Source organism: Cololabis saira, chromosome 22 (genome assembly GCF_033807715.1).
Source record: "Cololabis saira isolate AMF1-May2022 chromosome 22, fColSai1.1, whole genome shotgun sequence".
Lineage (NCBI taxonomy): Eukaryota > Metazoa > Chordata > Actinopteri > Beloniformes > Belonidae > Cololabis > Cololabis saira.
The window spans coordinates 31,686,591-31,702,353 of NC_084608.1; the positions used below are offsets into that span (position 1 = coordinate 31,686,591).

The 15,763-nt window shown below is 38.1% G+C and overlaps 1 protein-coding gene across 1 annotated transcript; it reads left to right on the forward strand.

Moving 5' to 3' along the window:
• The first annotated feature begins 459 nt into the window (after positions 1-459).
• Positions 460-12,009, forward strand: LOC133423440 (threonine synthase-like 1). The gene is made up of 5 exons (XM_061713615.1): positions 460-569; positions 1,828-2,503; positions 3,638-4,361; positions 9,140-9,541; positions 11,520-12,009. Exons 2-5 carry the CDS (start codon positions 1,860-1,862, stop codon positions 11,916-11,918), a joined length of 2,169 nt encoding a protein of 722 aa, XP_061569599.1. The 5' UTR covers positions 460-569; positions 1,828-1,859; the 3' UTR covers positions 11,919-12,009.
• Positions 12,010-15,763: the final 3,754 nt, after the last annotated feature.

Sequence of the window (15,763 nt, forward strand, 5' to 3'; positions counted from 1 at the left end):
ACCCAGGAGCAAACGTGGGTATTTCAGGTGCAGCGGAATCCCGTAGGAAGTACTTATTTGGAATATAAACAGACATGTTGCGTTGTGTTTGAATAACATTGTTACTACGATACAAAAACGAACTTTCACATTGTTTGAAATAATTTGGTTATTCTCGAAAGCCAAATTAGTCAATTTGATTGTGAGACCATAATAAACAGAACAATAACACCAGTCGGAGTGCTGAATTCCGAGTTTCCAACGTGAACCTGAAGGTAGCACTAGAAACGCTAAAACGTGAGAAATAGTTTTGTTTCAAAATATTATAGGGGCTATGGAATTGATCAAAACGCGTAATAAAAATGACAGCCATGGATAAAGTGTGTATTGTTTTTCAAAACAGACATTTTATAAGGCGTGTTATTTATGCATTTTGTTCCTCGTGGCTTGCCGTGAGCCGTACAAAGTCCCATTTGACCATGTTCCTGTCACGGTTAAAATATAATTCCTGGATATAATAATCCATTCACCCATATACATTAATATATAACTCATTAATAGAGTTAAAAGGTGGAGAACAGTCATTTCACGTGAGTGTTATGATTTATGATACGGTCGCTGCCGCAATCCAAGTTACAGTTTACAGTTACAGATTAAACTAATTGTAACTTGGTTTTCTGATCTGCACGTAAGAAAAGAGGGATAGTAAATCATTAAGCTTGATTGTATTTATTCCAGTTTTTCAGATGGTTATCTGTTTTGCTGAATATCGATAGTACTGAGTTGTTTCTTTGTGTATGCATATTATGTAGCCACCAGGGGGCGCCAAAGACACGGCTTCAGACTAACAATGGTATTTAAAAATAACCTTAATTTGTAATCACCGAAACAAGAACATGTAAGTACTTCATTGAGAAGTGCTTACATTACGCCTCAGATATGCAGTCTGTGTTGTGATCAGACATTTTTGGGGGAAATATAGTGAGTTTAAATGGGGTTTTCCAAGTGTTTTGATTGTTTGCTTTTTTGCAACTTTGTGACTGTATAAGTCAGTAAGTAAGTAAAATGTATTTATGTACACAAAAAAATAAAACCACATCAATAATAACACGAATAAAACACTACAATAAAAGTAGAAATACGATAAAAACAAGACAATACCGATAAAAAAAATCCTAAAATAAAAGTACTATAGCCTACGTATAAACACATGAATTCAAAGTTTTATGACATTTGTCTGTGAAAATTTAAAAACATCCAGTTTTCTCTCAAATTTACAGTGTTATCAGCTCAAATTCCTGAATTTTCATTTGTAAATTTATAAAACAAGAAATTTTTTTTCCTCTTTTTCAAACAATTTACCTACGATAATTTGCAGCTGTGTTCGCTCTGGGTACCTCAGTTTATTTATTTTGCACAGAACCCTAAAAAGCTAGAATCAGAATCAGAATCAGAATCATCTTTATTGGCCAGGTTCGAACATTGTCCAACAAAGAATTTGACTCCGGTAATTTCGCTCTTTGGTGATAAAATAAAATGAACAATAAAACAAATGTGGTATTTCTATGATACAGAGTAAACAGTAAACATTTAAGGTGCAGCAGTTTGAGGTAGAGAGAGAAAAGAAAAGAAAAAGGGACAGTTCTGAATAAAAATAAACATAACCTATTTACAATTTTACAGGGCAATTATACAAAAAAAATACAAAAAATTATACAAATTATACAAAAGAGAAGATTTTGAGCATGTGTTAACGTGATAAGGAATTTCATACTTTTACTGACGCTTATGACCTAAGAACAGAATGTTTTAAATGAAAGATAATTGACTGATTTCTGTACTTTCCAGAGGAGACACGGCTGCTCCTGTTCGATTCCTGAATGGGTTTACTGAATGCAAGTCAGCTTGCAGCCAAAACTGCTACATGCTTTCTGCACCGTCTTTCAAAGTCATGGGTTTCCACCAAAACCTGCCTCCCGAGGGACAAGAACATCGTGCTCATGGGCCTCCCCGGGGCAGGAAAGACCACCGTGGGGAAGATAGTGGCCCAGAAACTTGGCCTGCCTGCCGTGGACATCGATGACGACGTCTTGGAGACGCAGTGGAAGATGCCCGTGGCTGCCAAGCTGGCTGCGGTGGGCGCCGAGCATTTCCTGGAGGAAGAAGGTCGGGTGTTGTGTAACTTTTCTGCCTCTGGGTGCGTGGTGTCCCTGACGGGCTCCAACCCCCTCCACGCCGAGGCCATGCAGCACGTGAAGCGCAGCGGGCTGGTGGTCTACCTGGACGTGGACAGTGAGGACATCGTTCACAGACTCAGCAGGATGAAGGTGAACAGGATAGTGGGCCAGGAAGCGGGTGTGTCCATGAGAGATATTCTGCTGTACAGGAAGCAGTTTTATGAGAAGTGGTTGGACGTGCGGGTGCTGTGTGGGACCGGAGACACGGAGGGGGAAGTAGCGGAGAAGGTGCTGAAGGCCGTGGAGAGATACGAGAAGCACGATGAGGAAATGTACGCGTCAACCAGGTAAGTAAGTAAGTAAGTAAGTAAGTAAGTAAGTACATTTTATTTGTACAGCGCCCTTCACAGACCATGCTCACTAGGGCTGGGGATCGATTCAAATGTCAAGACTCGATTCGATTCCGATTCTTAAGATTCAGAATCGATTATCAAGATTTGATTTGATTCGATTCGATTCCGATATTGATTTGGGTTAGTGTTATTAAAACTGTTTTTTGAGCTGTTGCATGAATTATATGACTGTAGTTATGCAAAATATTACTACTAGTATTATATTGAGATTCAACAGCAAGTATTGGCAGCTAATGATGCTGTAAGGACCAATCAGCTCCCAGAATGCTGATAGAACTGCTTTCAGAAACATCATGTGGGTCAGAATTATCAAACAGATCCAGGGAGGAAACAGAGACGATGAAATCGGTTTAATTTTTCTCACGTTTTTATTTGTTCCATTTTCGGTCTATTTTGGTTTTTCATTTTTGAGCATTTGGTTTTAAGCATTTTTGGCAAATGTAACCCCAAGACAGTATATAAAGTTTATTTTTTTATTTAAAAGGGATCCCCATTAGTCTTCGCCATGGGAAAACTATTCTTCCTGGGGTCCACACATAGACATACACAAGATAATATAAAAGATGATAATATAATAATAATATAATAACATAACAATAAAGATGACAATAATCCAACTCAAAAAGGGTGAAAAACTTCACTATAATTCCTGAAATAATAAATTGAACCAAAATAAAAGATTAAGTAACCAACCATCCACATCATAGAAGTATATATATATATAGAAGTATAAATATATATTACATATCATAATATACTCATACATTATAATATACTCATACTTCTAAACCATATATACACCATATATACACTCATAGCCTACAGAGATAAAGTAATGAAATATAGACAATTTATGCAATTATAACCTAACACTTATAACCCCCCCCCCCCAAAAAAAAAAAATCAAAAAAAAAAATCGATCTTTAGACATATGAATCGATTTTTAGGAATTAATATGAGAATCGATTTAGAATTGGGAAATCGATTTTTTCAACACAGGCCTAGTGACAACATTTTCCTGAGTTTAGAGATATTCCTCAGATGAAAGAAGCAATTCCTTGTCTGCAGGTGTGACGGCTCCAGACTGTCGGAGCAGAAGAGACACTTCAGCGACGTGGTGGTGGAGGGTCTGGCCCCGGATGGAGGACTGTACGTTCCCCTGAACGGCTTCCCCAGGTTTAGTGAGCGTGAGTGGCTGAGGTTAGTGTCCATGTCCTACCCAGAACGGGCTTCGGTTTTACTGGAACGCTGCATCCACCCGCTGGACGTCCCTGCCCTGGATCTGAGAGCCATGACCTCCAGGGCGTACGGGTCAAACTTCTCCAGCGACAGAGTCGCACCGGTGAAGCATCTGGTGGACAACCAGTACGTGCTGGAGCTTTTCCACGGCCCCACCGCCTCGTTCAAGGACCTGGCCCTGCAGCTGATGCCCCAGCTGTTCTCCTTCTGCCTCCCGCCCATGTGCAACTACCTGGTCCTGGTGGCCACGTCTGGGGACACGGGCAGCGCCGTGCTCAGCGGCTTCGGCGGGCTGAGCGCGGGCGACGGGCGGCGCACCGGCGTGCTGGTGTTCTTCCCGGAGGACGGCGTGAGCCGCATCCAGAAGCTGCAGATGACGAGTTTTGGGGACGGCAACGCCCGGGCCGTCGGCGTGCGGTCGGACTTCGACTTCTGCCAGAGGAGCATCAAGAGGATGTTTGGGGAGGCCGGGCTCGCCGGGCATCTGGCCGTGGAGTACGGGACGGTGCTCAGCACCGCCAACTCCATCAACTGGGCGCGGCTGCTGCCGCAGGTGGGTGACGGTCTTGGACACACACAATCAAGTTTTGGACTTTCCAAAAAAAAAAACAGACAACAAAACATTAGGTAAAACTAAATTAGCATATTTCAGCAGCACGTCAATCTACCACAGGCAGGCGGCACATAGTTGAGATTAATCAAATGAAATCAAATCAAACTTTATTTATACAGCACTTGTCATACACGAGTAACGCAAATTGCTTTACATAATAAAATCAACATTTAACATAGAAAATTTTAAGTATAAGTATATTCAATTCAATTCATATTTATTTCGAGCAATAAACATAACATAAATTACCTGTCTGACCTGTGATAAAAATACCCTTTATCAGGTTTATCAGGTGCAGGTTCAAAATACAAATTAATTCGTCAACACTCGAAAGGGAGTGGGAAGAAGAAAATGTATTTAATCCCACCCCTGTTTCTCATTAACAACTTGATAGATTTTTTTTTTTTTTTTTTAGGCTTCCTCCTGTCTCAACATTTGAACCAAAAAAATGAAAAAAAGACCTATATCAAATTATAATAAAAACATTTTTCTACAGTTCACCTCACCTAAATTCACACACATTGTGGCCATGAAATGCAGATGCATTTCATGGCCACAATGTGTGCAAATCCAGGAACAATGTATATAGTAATATTTATAGTTAACCGTTAACTTATATTTATAATAAACCGTTAACTTATATTTATAATAAATACCAGCAATGGTAAGAGTAACAATACCAGAAGGTAATGGACATAATGGACATGGACATATAGTACATACATACACGTCAGTGATGGTCAGAACAACAGTACCAGAAGGTAATGGACAATACAAACTTACTAAATGAGGAACAACAATTACACAAACATTCAAGACCGAAGTTGATTAAACAAAGTGTTACCACCCGCTCTCTTTATAATTTGACCAGACCATGTGTTTATATAGCAATTTAAATCTGTGGATATTTTGGCATTGCTTGTGTTGGATATCCAGCCTGTTCCAAAGTCTCATATTAAGTTATGAAATCTCATGGGATGTTAAACTATAGTATTATTATATTGTTATATATTATAGTATGGTGATATAATTTTGTTATATGTTATAATATTATAAAATTATTATGTTATATTAGGATATTACTACTGTATTTTCTGCACTATAAGGCGCACCGCATTATAAGGTGCACTAAATATGTGGTGAAATACCGTACTATAGTGGCTGAGGTTGAGTTACGTACCTACCTGATGGAGCTGCGCTACAGGAAATGCTACAAAATCCTACAGCAAATGCAAAAAAAAAACAAAAAAGAAGAAAAGTACCGTATGTCAAACTTTATTAACAAAATGAAAAAAAGTCAAAGTCGCCATTATGCGAGTCAGCGTCGCTGCTGTTGTCTTGAACGTCTGTGACGATTCCTGACGTTTTTAGCGCCATTATTTTGGCAACACCAACTACATTACCCACAATCCCCCTGACTACAGTAACAGAAATGACTGTAATGATCATATATATGGCGCACTGCCGGTTTTTGAGAAAATTAAAGGCTTTTAGGTGCGCCTTATAGTGCAGAAAATACGGTATATTATTATGCTATATTTATATTATATCGGGCTATATGATAATTATTTATTTGTTTACTTATTTATTCTCAAATTAATATTCTTAATTTATTTATCTACTTTCATCATCTTATTTACACACACACACACACACACACACACACACACACACACACACACACACACACACACACACACACACACACACACACACACACACACCTAGATACATATCATTGTAACTGATGTCGTCTTTTGTCGCTGTTTGCACTGTATGTTAATAAAAAAAAAAAAAGTAACATAGAAAAACTCACACTCATGTCATGGTCAAAAACACACATCAGGTTCCAACATAGACATTAAAACATAATCACAAACATCATAAAAAAAAAAATAAATAAATAAATAAATAAAAACATAAATACCTTAATAAAAAAATAAATACCTAAATAAATAAATACCTGGCTTGACTCTGAAGTGAGAAACGATATCTTGGGGATCTTTTACACCAGGACTCCCCACCAATACTATTACATCTGGCGTTGAATTGACGGCTTTGTATCTTAACTTACTCTGTTATCTAAAATTCTCCCCCATCCGCTGATCCAGGGACTCGTTTGAACATTTTGGGTCTCAAAACAACTCAAAACAACATATTTTAATGTATATTACATCACTTGGACAGGTGACGTTATCCTAAACAATTACCCCTCACAGGCATAGTTTTTTGATGCTACGACCTCTGTACATACTCATACTTTACTATCAGTTATCTCTTATTATTTTCAACTGTATAGTGTAGTGTTTTATTGCCTTTATTGTGCATTCTGCTTTTATCTGTACGGTGACCTTGAGCGTCATAAAAGCTGCCTTTTAGGGCTGCAACCAATGACTGTTCTGATAGTTGATTATTTTTTGATTATAGAAACGATGAGTCAATTAATCAGATTCTGAATCTCATCATTGTGAAAGGGCTTTTATTTCCTCCCAGCTTTTAAATGTGGTTGTTTAAATGATGTGGGAATTTAAAGTAAGATATCAGAGAGATGGACACATTTAAAAATACATTTCTTGATTAACTTTTTTTTATTAGCATTTTTTTTTGACGACATTGACTTATCGTTCCACTTCTAGGGCCTATGATTGATAATAATATCATAATAATAATCATTTTTATTATTATTGCTGAGTGTAAAATGTGCTGTTTTCTCTTCAATAATACGGTAAGTTTATTGAGTGAAATAAAACATCTTATTCTTACCTTTTTAAAACTACAATCAAAGGAAGAGCAGATTTGGGCACAATAATCAATATTTCATTTCATGCGTTTCATTTGACATCGTTTCACTTGTGAAGTCTGCCGATCGTACCTTTTTTTTAATTTATTTATTTATTTTTAATAAAAATATGAATTAAAATATTTTTATTAGGGGGTAAGGCACAGTAGAACAGGAATCAATGACACATTTACATTGAGTATCACATTATTTCTGTATGGCAATTTACAATATATTACGATGGAGTATTAGGGCCAAACTAAGACAAAAAAAAAAGTCATAATAATATGAGAATAAAGTCGTAAAATAACGAGAATAAAGTCATAATATTACGAGAATAAAGTCGTAATATTTTGAGAATAAAGGCATAATATTACGAGAATAAAATATATTATAAATATATAAATCTAACTTCACAAGATGCTCAATATTCCTCATTTTAACACAGGGAGAAGATGCTGTTCCTGTTAGAGTTCTCACAAATTATATTCTCATAATATTACAACTTTATTCTCATAAATTACGACTTTATTCTCGTAATATTACGACTTTATTCTCGTAATATTACGACTTTATTCTCGTAATATTACAACTTTATTCTTGTAATATTACGACTTTATTTTCATAATATTATGAGTTTATTCTCATAATATTACGACTTTATTCTCGTAATATTACGACTTTATTCTCGTAATATTATGAGTTTATTCTCATAATATTACGAGTTTATTCTCGTAATATTACGACTTTATTGTCGTAATATTACGACTTTATTCTCATAATATTATGACTTTATTCTCATAATATTACGACTTTATTCTCGTAATATTACGACTTTATTCTCAAAATATTACGACTTTATTCTCGGAATATTACGACTTTATTCTCGTAATGTTACGACTTTATTCTCAAAATATTACGACTTTATTCTCGGAATATTACGACTTTATTCTCGTAATGTTACGACTTTATTCTCGTAATATTACGACTTTATTCTATTACGACTTAATTCTCGGAATATTACGACTTTATTCTTGTAATGTTACGACTTTATTCTCGTAATGTTACCACTTTATTCTCGTAATATTACGACTTTTTCTCGTAATATTACGACTTTATTCTATTACGACTTTATTCTCGTAATATTACGACTTTATTTTCATAATATTACGACTTTATTCTATTACGACTTTATTCTCGCAACATTATGACTTTATTCTCGTAATTTTTACGACTTTATTCTCATAATATTACGACTTTATTCTCATAATATTACGACTTTATTCTCGTAATATTACGACTTTATTCTCGTAATATTATGAGTTTATTCTCATAATATTACGAGTTTATTCTCATAATATTACGAGTTTATTCTCGTAATATTACGACTTTATTGTCGTAATATTACGACTTTATTCTCATAATATTACGACTTTATTCTCATAATATTACGACTTTATTCTCGTAATATTACGACTTTATTCTCAAAATATTACGACTTTATTCTCGGAATATTACGACTTTATTCTCGTAATGTTACGACTTTATTCTCGTAATATTACGACTTTATTCTATTACGACTTAATTCTCGGAATATTACGACTTTATTCTTGTAATGTTACGACTTTATTCTCGTAATGTTACCACTTTATTCTCGTAATATTACGACTTTATTCTCATAATATTACGACTTTATTCTATTACGACTTTATTCTTGTAATATTACGACTTTATTCTCATAATATTACGACTTTTTTCTATTACGTCTTTATTCTCGCAACATTATGACTTTATTCTCGTAATTTTACGACTTTATTCTCATTATATTATGACTTTATTCTCGTAATTTCCCAAAAATGTGTTGTCTTAGTTTGGCCCTAATACTCCGTCGTAATATATAGATATTGACACCATAGTTAAACATCTTCTCCTCTTGCAGGTGGTCTATCATTCCTCCTGTTACCTGGACCTCTGCAGAGACGGCGTCATCAAGTTCGGGGATCCCGTTGATCTCTGCATCCCTACCGGTAACTTTGGCAACGCCATTTCCGCCATCTATGCCAAGGAAATGGGCATCCCGATCAGAAAAGTCATCTGTGCGTCCAACCACAACCGCGTGGTGGCCGACTTCATGTCCACGGGCGAGTACGACCTGCGGGGACGGCCAATGCTGCTCTCTCACTCCCCGGCCATCGACATCCTCAAGTCCTCCAACCTGGAGAGGTTCGTCCATCACGTTTCTGGCAGAAACAGCGGCCTCGTCCAGGACCTGTTCACTCGGCTGGACTCGCAGGAGCACTTTCAGGTCCCCGTGCCTCTCCTCGGCAAGATGCAGCAGGAGGTTAGTTAGTTAGTTAAGATTTATTTTGGTCAATCACAAACATAAAAATCAAAGAACAAGATAACACACGGTTTTTCCCTGGTCAACATTGTGATTATTTTGACCGAAAAGGTCTGGGCTTGAAGCATAAAGCTTATCTTGCCCACCTTTTAACAGAATATAGTATACAAAAAGAACAAATGAAGTATCATTAGTCTACACAAAATAATAATAATAGTAATAATAACAATAATGACGATGATGATAATAATAATAATAGTAATATTAATAATACTAGCAATAATAATGATAATAATAATATGATAATATATAATATATATATATATTATCATATATCATTATATCATTATATATTATCATAATAATAAAATGATAGCTCTGAAAACAGAAAGTGAAAAGATGCTAAAGAAACCGACAAAACCAATTTAGGTTGTCATTTCATCTCATGCATGTGTACATTCTTCTTTGTTTGCTTATTGTGTTTCTACCTTGCTTTGAATAATATCTTGTATGCTTTTATTGAGTTTGCTAGTTTAAGGTCGTTGTGTAATGAGTTCCACAGTTTTACTCCTAAAATAGATAAACATCTGCCCTTTGTATTTGTTATGGTCATGCCAAGTAGTGGCATGACCATATTGCAATCGTCCAGAATGGCCCAAAGGGCAATGTTGCTAGCATTTTGCTAACAAGCTATAGTCGCAAAAGTCCCACTGTGCACCAGCGGGTGTACAGCATGACCCTGCTCTGTTGTGGAAAAGAAAAAAATCCCCAAAAAATAAAACACGGCTGGAAAAACCTGAAAAATGAAGGCGATATATTAGTATAAAGAAAAGGTTTCCCTTTTCTTCCTTATTATTCTTATTCCGCACTCTTTTTTCGTCCGTTAATACGGCCTGAACCGCAATGTGCACCCATGCATGGCATACATCGTTGGATGCGTCTCCATCGTGCCTCGATGGGCATTACTTTTCTCAGTCAAAAGTGTTACCGTGGCAACGCTAGATGCCAAAAAGCCAAAAAAAAGGTGAAAATTCGGACGCTTATTGCTCGGCCGAACTTTATCGTAGAGACATCGTTCAAACTTTCAAACACTCGGCCCGATTGGCACTAACGGACCGTTAGTGCCAATTATGCCAATTATGCCAATTATTACACTTTTTGCAAAATTTACCTTTAATTTTTTTTTTTATTTCCATTTGACTTTGGACGCTTGTTGCTAGGCAACAGATTATCATAGAGACATCCTACAAATGTTCCCCGACTCGGGACGCTGTGGACTTCAACATATTCAAATTTCATGAAGCTGTGATTTAAGGAAATTTTATGTCAAAATCCATGCCAAATGGCCCCATTCATTCGGATGGAGTTTTTTACCACGGTGAAAAAAAAACCTATCAGTTAACGTAGGCTGAACCGCAACGTGCACCCATGCATGGCATACATCATTAGATGCGTCTCCATCGTGCCTCGATGGGCATTACTTTTCTCAGTCAAAAGCGTTACCGTGGGGACGCTGGATGCCAAAAAGCGCACCCCATTAATAACTATGGGGAGCACAGGAATGAATGAAACCGTAAACACCTCAAACTGACATAGAACCGCCCCGAACACAAACACTACAGCCCCAAACCAAAGCAGCAAGAGGGGACGAATGGGCAGAAGGGCATGCCCATATCAAAATTTCCTGAAATTTTCTAGTTCTTATTGCTGTTGTGTCAAACATTGCTGTTCCCCTGAGGTCGTGTTCCCCCTCTCTAGGCTTGAACAGTTCCTGCATGCAGCCCGGAAGTAAATTGTTGTAAGCCTTGTATATTATCACAGTGGTGTTCAGATTAACTATGTCTTGGAATTTAAGTGTATTGTTTTGAATGAAAAGTGGGTTTGTTGGTGCACGATAATCAGCCAAGTTTACAATTCTAATTGCTTTTTTTTGTAAAATATAAATGGGTTGGATTATTGATTTGTACGTATTCTCCAGGTTCTGGCCGGCTGGTGTTCTGAGGACGACTGCTTGGCCGCCATCCGCAGCGTCCACGGGCAGACGGGTTACGTCATGGACCCGCACACTGCGGTGGCCAAAGTGGTGGCCGACCGGCTGCAGGACGGCTCGTGCCCCGTGGTGCTTTGTTCCACCGCTCACTACGGGAAGTTCGCCCCCGCCGTGTTCAAAGCTTTACGGATCCAGAATGTTCCTCAGGAGCCTGGAGAACAGCTGAGGGAGTTGGACGCGGCTGCGTCCGGCCCGCCGGCGCACAGGAGCATGGAGGAACGGCTGAAGAGCGGAGGGAGGGAACACGTGGTTCGCCAGGCCGACTACGGCGGGTTGGTGGAGGAGGTGGAGAGCATGATTCACCACTGCTTTTTGAAGGCCATGTAGAAGGAAACATTTATCTTAAATGATGATTAACTTCAAGTAAATAGTAAAAAAAAAATCTTATCTTCGTCTCATCCAAAGATGTAAAAATAAAATAATAAAACTGCTTCTGAAGTCCAGACCAGAGGTCGGCAACCCGCGGCTCTAGAGCCTCTTTTTTTAGGGCCCGAGCACTTGCAGTGCGAAGGCCCTATTGTAATTGCAGGAATTATTCTTCTTCTTCTTCTTATTGTTCTGACAAAAGGAAGGCCTTTTTGCCCCCCTAAACGTGCCCAAAAAGTCACCAAATTTTGCATGCAAGCCAGGTCTGGCGAAAAATTTGATATTTAATGGTTTGCATTAATGGGCGTGGCAAAATGGCTCAACAGCGCCCCCTTGAAAACTTTGTGCCTCAAGCCCCACAATGCGGTTTGTCGTACATGCACGAAAATCGGTACACACCTGTATCAGTACACAACTTAAAGAAAAGTGTCTGGGCGTCATGTCGAGAAACCGAACAGGAAGTCGGCCATTTTGAATTAATCGCGTCATTTTGGCGAAATTGATGCCTTCCTTCGGCAGTTAATACGGCCCGAACCGTAACGTGCACCCAGGTGTGTTATACATCAAAATGTGCGTCTCCATCCTCCGACACCACGCATTACTTTTCTCTTTCAAAAGCGTTACCGTGGCAACGCTAGACGCCAAAAAGTGTGCCCACCCTTCATCTGATTGGTTCAGACAGAAAAAACTTTGTGCCTCAAGCCCCATAATACGGTTTGACGTACATGAACGAAAATCGGTACACACCTGTATCATGTCGCAACTTAAAGAAAAGTCTCTTGGCGCCGTGGCCGAAACCGAACAGGAAGTCGGCCATTTTGAACATTCTGAATTAATCGCGTAATTTTGGAGCAATATATGCCATTCCTTCGAGAATTAATACGGCCCGAACCGTATCGTGAACCCAGATGTGTTATACATCAAAATGTGCGTCTCCATCCTGCGACTACACGCATTACTTTTCTCTTTCAAAAGTGTTACCGTGGCAACGCTAGACGCCAACAAGCGCACCCCCCCTTCATCTGATTGGTCCATATTTGATAGTTCCCCAAAAGGCACCAAATTTGGCACGCAAGCCAGGCCTGGCGATAAATTTAATATTTCATGGTTTGCATTAATGGGCGTGGAAAAATGGCTCAACAGCGCCCCCCGGAAAACTTTGTGCCTCAAGCCCCACAATACGGTTTGATGTACATGCACGAAAATCGCTACACACCTGTATCATTTCACCACTTAAAGAAAAGTCTCTTGGAGCCATGGCCGAAACCGAACAGGAAGTCGGCCATTTTGAAAACTGATTGGTCCATATTTGATAGTTCACCAAAAGTCACCAAATTTGGCATGCAAGACAGACTTGGCGATAAATTTGATATTTCATGGTTTGCATTAATGGGCGTGGCCTAACGGCTCAACAGCGCCCCCTAGAATACTTTTCTCTGCCATAAATTTTGAATGGTTTGACATAGAGAGTCGTGGGTGGTGTCATGGGACTCTGTATGGAGTCCTTGAGCTTCGTTGGCCTTAATTAGCCCCGCCCCTTGTTCTGATTGGTTGTCCCTTTTTTCTGCTATAACTTTGGAATGGTTTGACATAGGAAGTCGTGGGTGGTGTCATGGGACTCTGTAATGAGTTCTTAAGCTTCGTTGGCCTTAATTAGCCCCGCCCCTTCTTCTGATTGGTTGTCCCGATTTTCTGCTATAACTTTGGAATGGTTTGACATAGAGAGTCGTGGGTGGTGTCATCAGATTCTGTATGGAATCCTTGACCTTCATTGGCCTGAATTAGCCCCGCCCCTTCTTCTGATTGGTTGTCCCTTTTTTCTGCTATAACTTTTGAATGGTTTGACATAGTCGTGGGTGGTGTCATTTCTGATATGCTTATGGGGGGCGGTGGCCGTGAGTGCGAGGGCCCGTTCATCGCTGCTTGCAGCTTTAATTTCTCTTTTTTTTTCTTTATTTCTTCTTTTTTCTCTTTTCTTCTTTTTCATTTCCTTTTTAATCTTGACTTTCTTGAAATTTTGACTTTTTTCTCAACATTTCAACTTTTTTCTCGAAATTTTGACTTTTTTCTCAACATTTCAACTTTTTTCTCGACATTTCAACTTTTTTCTCGAAATGCATAATGAAAAAAATTATCTTCCCCCAGTTATTTTCAGTCTTTTTTTCCTTTTTTTCTTCTCTTTTTTTTTCTTTATTTCTTCTTTTTTCTCTTTTCTTCTTCTTTTTCATTTCCTTTTTAATCTCAACATTTCGACTTTTTTCTCAACATTGCGACTTTTTTCTCAACATTTCGACTTTTCTTGCGACATTTCAACTTTTTTCTCGACATTTCGACTTTTTTCTTGACATTTCAACCTTTTTCTCGAAATTTTGACTTTTTTTCAACATTTCGACTTTTTTCTCAACATTTCGACTTTTTTCTCGAAATTTTGACTTTTTTCTCAACATTTCAACTTTTCTTGCGACATTTCAACTTTTTTCTCGAAATTTTGACTTTTTTTCAACATTTCGACTTTCTTCTCGACATTTCGACTTTTTTCTCGAAATTTTGACTTTTTTCTCGACATTTCAACCTTTTTCTCGAAATTTTGACTTTTTTTCAACATTTCAACTTTTTTCTCGACATTTCGGCTTTTTCTCGACATTTCGACCTTTTTCTCGAAATTTTGACTTTTTTCTCAACATTTCAACTTTTCTTTTGACATTTCAACTTTTTTCTCAACATTTCGACTTTTTTCTCAACATTTTGACTTTTTTTCAACATTTCAACTTTTTTCTTGACATTTTGACTTTTTTCTCGAAGTGCATAATGAAAAAAATAATCTTCCCCCAGTTATAACTAATATAGAAACATGCAGCATGTGTTGCCTTCATTCTAAGGCTTATACAAGACTTCTCATTTTTAGCGGCTCCAGACATATTTGTATTTTGTGTTTTTGGTCTAATACGGCTCTTTCAACATTTTGGGTTGCCGACCCCTGGTCCAGACTGATGAGCTGGCAGAGACCAGAGACGTCCGGAAGCTCAAAGACGAGCACGCACTCGGATGACGCCGCCACAAACCTTTAAACTCATTGATTATGCACCTGATTGGTTAAATATTTCTTTATTAGCTGAAGTCTTGGCCCTGTAGATGGGGACGTCTGCTACTGGACTCCACTGACACGCCAGCGAGAGTATACGAGTATTACTGCGAGAGGAAGGTCAGATATACGGTTAGTGTGATGTAAAATCAATACCTGCAGTTAGGGAGACCATTATCTCTAACTTCATTTGTGTGCTCGTGCACTGAGCCGCTCAGTGTGTATTTGTAATGTATTTTCCTACTTTTATTTTTTGATCCTCAACAATAAATGTTTGCACTAATAAAAGTTGGCAGGAAAATAGCTTTTTAATTGTGAATTAATATTTATAATTGTCTTTTCTACTCAAAGGCTAACAGCATGTGGAATAAAAGTATAGCTGAGGATATTTGAAGCTCAGTCAATAAGTCCTGAGTACTTACAGTCCTACGAAGCGTTTGTTCGGCCTCGGTAAGGTTTGGGTTTAATCACCTTGGGATACATTGATGAATGATCGTTCTCTCTTTGCCAGTAAAACCTTGTTGTTGAGGGTGTTATTAGCAATTCTCCTGCCATCTTGTTGGTTTTAAGTGATTGCACTTGAATGCTCAGTTGGAGTCATCCTGTAAAACCCGCTGGGATTGGTTCGGTGCATTCTGTACCAAATGATAAATGTCCCAGACCCATAACACAAAGGGCATATTTCTGTCTATATAACTAAAAAAATCAAAAAATGTTAGCTTTT

What these genes read in the sequence shown, in the direction of transcription:
- LOC133423440 (XM_061713615.1), top strand. Translation starts at nt 1,860, where the DNA reads ATGGGTTTACTGAATGCAAGTCAGCTTGCAGCCAAAACTGCTACATGC. An exon ending in GAAATGTACGCGTCAACCAG is followed by an intron (nt 2,504 to 3,637) that starts GTAAGTAAGTAA and finishes CCTTGTCTGCAG; the next exon opens with GTGTGACGGCTCCAGACTGT. An exon ending in TCGGCAAGATGCAGCAGGAG is followed by an intron (nt 9,542 to 11,519) that starts GTTAGTTAGTTA and finishes CGTATTCTCCAG; the next exon opens with GTTCTGGCCGGCTGGTGTTC.